The sequence below is a fragment of the Sprattus sprattus genome (assembly GCF_963457725.1).
Source record: "Sprattus sprattus genome assembly, chromosome: 3".
NCBI lineage: Eukaryota > Metazoa > Chordata > Actinopteri > Clupeiformes > Clupeidae > Sprattus > Sprattus sprattus.
The window spans coordinates 57528999-57537903 of record NC_137922.1 but is presented as its reverse complement, the minus strand read 5'-3'; the positions used below and the strand labels follow the sequence as shown (position 1 = coordinate 57537903).

At 46.9% G+C, this 8905-nt stretch overlaps 1 protein-coding gene across 1 annotated transcript; it reads left to right on the top strand.

Moving 5' to 3' along the window:
• Nucleotides 1-2169: 2169 nt before the first annotated feature.
• On the top strand, nt 2170-8098 carry LOC308362903 (somatostatin receptor type 5-like; the record flags this gene model as incomplete). Its single annotated transcript, XM_080835630.1, has 3 exons — nt 2170-2862; nt 3558-3971; nt 7985-8098. 3 exons carry the CDS (start codon nt 2170-2172, stop codon nt 8096-8098), a joined length of 1221 nt encoding a protein of 406 aa, XP_080691756.1.
• Nucleotides 8099-8905: the final 807 nt, after the last annotated feature.

The following is an 8905-nucleotide window of genomic DNA, read 5'->3' as shown; positions in this document are numbered from 1 at the left end:
GCATACAGTATGTATTATATGCACAGTAGACTAGCATACAGTATGTATTATAAGCACAGTAGACTAGCATACAGTATGTATTATATGCACAGTAGACTAGCATACAGTATGTATTATAAGCAGACTGGCATACAGTATGTATTATAAGCACAGTAGACTAGCATACAGTATGTATTATAAGCACAATAGACTAGCATACAGTATGTATTATAAGCACAGTAAACTAGCATACAGTATGTATTATGTATTATATTATTATTTGGAGCTCGGCCATTTAGAGCCTTGGATGTTAGAAGAAGTACTTTGAAGTCCATTCTAGAAGGAGTACTTTGAAGTCCATTCTAGAAGGAGTACTTTGAAGTCCATTCTAGAAGGAGTACTTTGAAGTCCATTCTAGAAGGAGTACTTTGAAGTCCATTCTAGAAGGTGTACGTTGAAGTCCATTCTAGAAGGAGTACTTTGAAGTCCATTCTAGAAGGAGTACTTTGAAGTCCATTCGAGCAGCAGCATTCTGTATTGGTTGAAGGGCCTTTATGTAATACATCCGGACAGGAGAGCATTGCAGTAGTCTAGTCTCAAAGTTTTAAATGTGTGGGTTCGTTTTTCTGCGCCTTGAAGGGATACGACTTTTCTGATTCAGGCAACATTAAATCTGTTTTATCATTTATTATATAATTTTATATGTGAGATCTGTTTTATGTGTGAGTTGAAGGAGAAGTCTTGATGAGTAATTACACCCGGATCTTTGACACTTGTGTTGGATGTTAATGAGAAGCCTTCCAGTGTGGGTGTGTGTGTGTGGGGTGGGGTGTGTGTGTGTGTGTGTGTGTGTGGCTGTGGGTGTGTGTGTGTGTGTGTGTGTGTGGGTGTGTGTGTGTGTGTGGGTGTGTGTGTGTGTGTATGGGGGGGGGGGTGTGTGTGGGTGTGTGTGTGTGTGTGGGTGTGTGTGTATGTGTGTGTGTGTGTGGGGGTGTGGGTGGAAGGCTGGAGAGTGTCGCTCTCAAATGTTTGTACTCCCAACAAGGGCAGTGTTCCAGAGCACGCTTGACTGCCTGTGGCCCCCCCCCCGCCCCACACGCACACACACAACCACACACACCTTGACTGCCTTTGCCCGTCAGCCCCCCCCCCCCCCACACACACACACGCACAGACACACACAAGCACACACACGCACACACCTTTCAGCCCCCCCCCACACACACACCTTGACTGTCTGTGCCCGTCAGACACACACACACACACACACACACACACACACACACACACACACACACACACACACACACCCACACCTTGACTGCCCGTGCCCTTCGGCCCCACTATTTCACCCTAGTTCATGGGGAGTGGAGCGGAGATCCTCTTTGGAATTGGGGCCTGGAATAAAGGTCGCCATTTGAGTGTCCAAGGTCACAGACGCCATTTCTGCGTGTGTGATGGTGTGTGAAGGGGAGAGATCTTTAGCGTTCATTTCTGTGAGCAAAGAAAAAAACAATGTCTGTCCTAGTGCTAAGTCATTTGGACAGCAAAGACAACAGAACAGTTTAACTCTTCCAGCCCCAAGCTGATTTCAAAATCTCAGCAAGTTTTTGTCCTACAGACGTAACACTAACACCCACAGCAACCTTGAACCCTTTACTTTTAAAAAATATACAGTTTGAAACTGTAAGGAGAATATAACTAATCCCTTTCACATTTCACCCTCTGAGTGAGGTTTTGACCCACCCATTAGCAAATGACAACTATTCATATGATAAGAGGATGGTAATTCAGTGATCACTATTGCGTCATGATGTGCCAAAAAAACCTGTAGGGGGCAGAGGGCAAAAAGACATTCCAGGGCCATTACGTAATGGCCATAGTCTATGACAGATGTGTCCCAGGTTGTGTGTCCCAGGTTGTCTACCGTCTCTCTTCTTGTGTCTCGGATCAGACGCTAGTTTAACATCTCTCCGCTTGAGGCCTGGATCGGACACTAGTTTAACATCTCTCCTCTGGAGTCCTGGATCGGACGCTCATTTAACGTCTCTCCACTTGTGTCCCACTCAGGGGCATTCCATGGATTAGTCTATGTGTGTATTTCTGTGTGTGTGTGTGTGTATGAGGGTGTGTTGTGTGTGTGTATAACCATATACGTAACAGTGTTCCTCTGTTTCAGATTCACCAAAGATGACAGAACCTTTTCCCTCCGCCTCTGCTGTCTCCGTCACCATGGAGATGGACGTTCTGGGCCCAGAGGAGGGGAACATGACGGGGAACTGGTCAGGCCTACCGCCGCCCTTCGAGAACTCGTGGAGCCTGGTGACCGCGCTCATCTCGCTCACTGTGTTCCTGTTCGGCCTCGTGGGGAACACACTGGCCATCTACGTGGTGCTGCGCTACGCCAAGATGAAGACGGTCACCAACACGTACATCCTGAACCTGGCGGTGGCCGACCAGCTCTACATCCTGGGCATGCCCTTCCTCACCACGCAGAACGTGCTCTCCTATTGGCCGTTCGGGGACTTCATGTGCCGTGTCGTCATGACAACTGACTCCATCAACCAGTTCACCAGCACCTTCTGCCTGATGGTGATGAGCATCGACCGCTACCTGGCCGTGGTGCACCCTATCCGCTCGCAGCGCTGGCGGCGCCCCCGTGTGGCCAAGGCCATCAGTGCGCTGGTGTGGACGTTGGCTGTGCTGGTGGTGTTGCCCGTGGTCATCTTCTCCAGCGCCCATAACCCACACAACTCCTGCAATGTGAACTGGCCCGAGCCCAAGCACCTGTGGGACACCATCTTCATCATCTACACGGCCACGCTTGGCTTCCTGCTGCCTCTGCTCGTCATCTGCCTCTGCTACCTGCTCATCGTCATCAAGGTCAGACACGCAGGGCAGAGTAGGCGTAGATCTAGCCATCTCAGGTGTTTAGGCGGATATCTCAGGTGCTCAAGTGTATATCTCAGTTGTTCAGGTGGATATCTCAGGTGTTCAGGCAAATATTTGAGGTGTACAGACAGATATCTCAGGTGTTCAGGCGGATATCTCAGGTGTCCAGGTGTTCAGGTGTAAAGATGAATATCTCAGGTGTTCAGGTCTTCAGGTGTAAAGATTAATATCTCAGGTGTTCAGGTGTATATCTAAGTTGTTCAGGCGGATATCTCAGGTGTTCAGGCAAATATGTCAGGTGTTCATGTGTATACCTCAGGTGTTCAGTCAGATATCTCAGGTGTTCAGGCAGATATCGCAGGTGTGCAGGTGTGCAGGTGGGTATCTCAGATATAAATTTAGGGATTTGAAGTGTAGATATAGTCACCTTTGAATTAGTAACCTTTCACCTCTGAAAGTGAAGGGGGTGAATGAAATGTTATGTTTTCTTATCTTAACTGACTGTGAGTCTGATTGTGATGGTCATCATGACTTTGATTGTGACTACCTGTTGATTGTGACTGTGATTGACAGCGATTGTGATTGACAGCGATAGTGATTGACAGCGATAGTGATTGACAGCGATTGTGTCTCTGATTGACAGCGATTGTGACTGCCTGTTGATTATGACTGTTATCATTTTCCAGGTGAAGTCTGCAGGGGCACGAGCAGGCTTGAAGAAGCGTCGTCGGTCGGAGCAGAAGGTGACGCGGATGGTGGTGGTGATCGTGGTGGTGTTTGTCCTCTGCTGGCTGCCGTTCTTCATCCTCAACGTTGTGAACCTGGTCTTCATCCTGCCCGAGAACAGCCTGATGGCCGGGGTCTACTTCTTCGTCGTCACGCTCACCTACGTCAACAGCTGTGCCAACCCGCTGCTCTACGGCTTCCTCTCGGAGAACTTCCGGCAGAGCTTCCAGAAGGTTCTGTGCCTCCATAAAGCCAGCAGGGCCGTCGCCAATGGAAATGTGGGCTCTCCCAGACCGGCGGGAAAGAACCGGGCAACCGAAGGATTCCTCACACGGAACCAGCCCATCTCCGACGGACATGCACAGAACGTCCAGGTGAGAACTTACATTAACATTTATTAATTTAGCAGACCCTTTTATCCAAAGCGAATTACAAGGATGTATGCACATTTACATTTACACTGATGACACACAGCACATCAGGAGCAATTAGGGGTTCAGTGTCTTGCTGAAGGACGCTTCGACAGGGAATCAAGCTAGCAACCTTCTGATTACTTCACAACTTCTCTACCTCCTGTACCACTGTCGCCGCAACTTGAGCTCTGAGCCGGCTCAGGGAACTCCCAGTGTGGAGGTTCTAGACAGGTGAGGTTCTAGTCAGGTGAGGTTCTAGACAGGTGAGGTTGTAGTCAGGTGAGGTTGTAGTCAGGTGAGGTTCTAGACAGGTGAGGTTCTAGAGAGGTAAGGTTCTAGTCAGGTGAGGTTCTAGTCAGGTGAGGTTCTAGTCAGGTGAGGTTCTAGACAGGTGAGGTTCTAGAGAGGTGAGGTTCTAGACAGGTGAGGTTATAGTCAGGTGAGGTTCTAGACAGGTGAGGTTCTAGAGAGGTGAGGTTCTAGTCAGGTGAGGTTCTAGTCAGGTGAGGTTCTAGACAGGTGAGGTTCTAGAGAGGTGAGGTTCTAGACAGGTGAGGTTCTAGTCAGGTGAGGTTCTAGTCAGGTAACATGTTCTCCATGCAGGTGAGTTCTCTGAGTTTCTCTCAGAAATGTCACATCTGAGACACATGCAGAGAAGCATAAATCTGAAAGAGTTTCCCCAGAAGAGAGGTGTTCCCCTTCAGAGAGATGACCCAGTTCATCAGATCAGAACTTGGGTAACCCAGAAGAGAGATGACCAGAGAGATGACCCAGTTCATCAGATCAGAACTTGGGTAACCCCCGTGGTTATGAAGCCTCCATGCTGTCTGTCGTCATGACGTCAGTCAGGTGTTTTGGTAACAGTGCCTCTGTCTCTACCCCTATGACCGGGCCGTCGGCAAGGAAACAGTGTCGTCACCATGACGATTTACCTGTCAAAAACACACATACACACAAGCATGTAAATATGCTAGATGGCTTTAATCTGGCCCTGTTCTGGCTCTGATCTGGCCCTGTTCTGGCTCTGATCTGGCTCTGTTCTGGCTCTGTTCTGGCTCTGATCTGGCTCTGTTCTGGCTCTGATCTGGCCCTGTTCTGGCTCTAGTCTGGCCCTGATCTGGCTCTGATCTGGCTCTGATCTGGCTCTGATCTGGCCCTGTTCTGGCTCTAGTCTGGCCCTGATCTGGCCCTGTTCTGGCTCTAGTCTGGCCCTGATCTGGCCCTTATCTGGCTCAGATGCACCCTGTGCTGTGAGTGTAAATGGCCGTGTTGTCTGTGGCCTTAAAAGGGCCTAATGGAACTCCAGCCTGGACACACACACACTACGATACACTCACACACCACACCAACACTAACACACACACTCCAAATGCTACAATACTCCACACGATAAACACATACACACACACATCAAACACACATCACACGCACACACACTACGATAAACACACACACACACACACATCACACACACACACACACTATGATAAAAACACACCACACACACACACACACACACACACTCCTCACGCTACGATACACCACATGATAAACACAGCCACTCCCACAGGAGGGACTGCCTGAGTCATCCGGAGACAGTCTGAAACTTTAGACACACACTTCCAGATAGCACACTCATGCACACAGACACATACACACACACACACACACACACACACACACACACACACACACTTCCAGATAGCACACTCATGCACACAGACACACAGATAGCAGTGGCTCTGCTGTCACACACACAGACACACACACACACACACACACACACACACACACACACACTCACACTCACACTCACACTCACACTCACGCACGCACGCACGCACGCACGCACGCACGCACGCACGCACGCACGCGCGCACACACACTTCAAGATAGTAGTGGTCCGGCTGTGCTGATAGCTGAGTCTCACTATGTGAGTCAGCGTCAGCTCTCCTCAGATTACTGACTCAATACTCCTCAACACACACATACTCCTATAGAAGCCCTTTATCCTATGAGAGAAGATCTTTATCCAATAGGAGAGAAGCTCTTTATCCAATAGGAGAGAAGCCCTTTATCCTATGAGAGAAGCTCTTTATCCAATAGAGGCTCTTTATCCAATAGGAGAGAAGCTCTTTATCCAATAGAAGCTCTTTAACCAATAGGAGAGAAGCTCTTTATCCAATAGGAGAAGCTCTTTATCCAATAGGAGAGAAGCTCTTTATCCAATAGGGGAATCTCCTTATCCAATAGGAGAGAAGCTCTTTAACCGATAGGAGAGAAGTTCTTTATCCAATAGGAGAAGCTCTTTATCCAATAGGAGAAAAGCTCTTTATCCAATAGGAGTGAAGCTCTTTATCCTATAGGAGAGTGTGTGCTTTATCTCTGCACACACACCCCCCCCTCCCCCAACGCACACACACACACACACACACACACACACACACACACACACACACACACACACACACACACACACACACACTCACACTCACACAAACACACTGTGATGATCACTGCACGAAAACCAAGATTATCGGCCCGTACACGCTGTGATACAGCCGCGAATGCTCACCATTCCTGGTTGCTCGCGGACATTCCCCCAAAATATCCGTCTGCCGCATACGAACGGAAAATCCCGGAAACAGAACGGCGAGGGGAGGGGGGGCGATGTGTTTAGCATTCTCACCTCCCGCTGACAGAGGTTTGAAATGCTCTTATTAGCATATTGACTGTCAGCAGTCTAGCCACACACACCCTGCTGCAGCCATTGGTTGAAAACGACAAGGAATTGAATTAAAACGTCTTGTGATGAGACGGAATGAGATTCTGTCTATTGGTCAGTTTTCAACTGACAAAACGTATCCCCTCCCATTTACAGCTATTGCCCCATAAAAACGAAATTAAAATGTACTCGATAATAATTTAATTAATATTCTGTCTTCAGGGTTTTGCTCCGGGGTTATCACATTTCTTGATTTGCCTTCCGTTTTCAGAGTTCTGTCTTTAGGGTTTTGATTTCGTGGTTATCACGATTCTTGCTTTGCCTTTCATTTTCAGAGTTCGAGGTTTGCAATGTACTTCCGAGGCTGTTCCACTCATATTCCGGAGTTGCCTCTTTGTAATGTTCTTCGAGATTCACTTTTGGCATGTTATTATACAGAGTCGGGCTTACTCTGATATTGAGATAGTCATTTCGCAACTTGGGACATGTTTGCCACTCGTGAAAATCTAACCTGTGTCTTTTCAGGTAGATTTTGAAATCTTACGCGAACTCCGTGAGCTTCAAACCTGCGCTCTTCTGGTTAATCTTACTTTGTACCTAATGGTGCTGTGTCTAACCGTTAGCCACGTTGCTGGTAAAGTTTAGCTTGTCGGAGCGACCAATTCACTGGTTTATCATTACTCCCTCCTCTGGGGTATTTCTCTTCTGTTACTTGAATTGGGAATTGTTTAGTGGGCTTAGGTGAAGTTTTAATTAGCCTATGTTCACTTAAAGGCGCCCGAGGCAACATTAGAAACTTTAGACTCGAATAATAAACGTTCAATTTCTAGTCTTTTTTACACGTAGTAAGTTTTAATAACACCATAACATTACATATCGACATTCAAGGAGCAAAGATGAGACGTCGTTGTGTGGTGAGAACTGATAAAAAAAATCGCCTGCCTTCTGTTTTCCACGGTAGATTGCAGGTTATGTAATGGTTTAGAATGGGTGGGATGGGGCTTTCACACCAATGTGGGCTTCTACGGCAAAACACAGGGTCGAAGACTGTCGTAAATCCCACATTTCATGCAGTGGATGGTACTGATGTATTCACACACACACACACTCACACACACACACGTACGCACGCATGCACGCACGCACGCACGCACGCACGCACGCACGCACCCACACACACACACACACACACAGTGAGAGAGGTGTCTTCCTGTACTGATGCTGCACCTGTTTTCTTCATCTTCTGCAGGGGGTTCTTCTGGAGGTGTGTGAGAACTCCAAACGAGAGCTCCTCTCCACAGACCAACACACCATCCACCAATCAGAAGCTGGGCCACAGATCATCAGCCAATCAACAATCTGATCTACAGGCCGTCCACCAATCAGAAGCTGGACCACAGATCATCAGCCAATCAACAATCTGATCTACAGGCCGTCCACCAATCAGCAGCTGTTGGTCTGCGGGAGGGCAATCCTCCAGGACAAGATGGCTGCTCTGAACATTCACTGTCTCAGTAGAGTACTTGGGCTGGTGAAGTGAAGCTATTTCTCACTGCGTTGACAGGAGAGATATTATAATGGTCACTATATATATATACTTATATACTATATATATTATGATGGTCACTATAAATATACCCTAACCCTTTATATAAATATATACTGAATATATATAACTTAGAGAAATTATAATGGTCACAATATATATACCCTTACCCTTTATACATATATATATACTGAATATATATAACTTCAATATTTTATAATGGTCACAATATATATACCCTTACCCTTTATATATATATATATATATATATACTGAATATATATAACTTCAATATTTTATAATGGTCACTATATATACCCTACCCTTATATATATATATATATATATATATATACGACTGAAAAGTCCTACCCACATATTCTGATTTGAACATTGAAAGAATTAATCTCTCGGAACCGCATGGGATAAGAACACAGCAGGCTGTGTGTGTGTGTGTGTGTGTGTGTGTGTGTGTGTGTGTGTATGTGTATGTGTGTGAGGAATTTCATCAACATGCGCTGAGGTGAACCCAGGTGTGTGTGTGTGTGTGTGTGTGTGTGTGTGTGTGTGTGTGTGTGTGTGTGTGTGTGTGTGTGTGTGTGTGTGTGTGTGTGTGTGTGTGTGT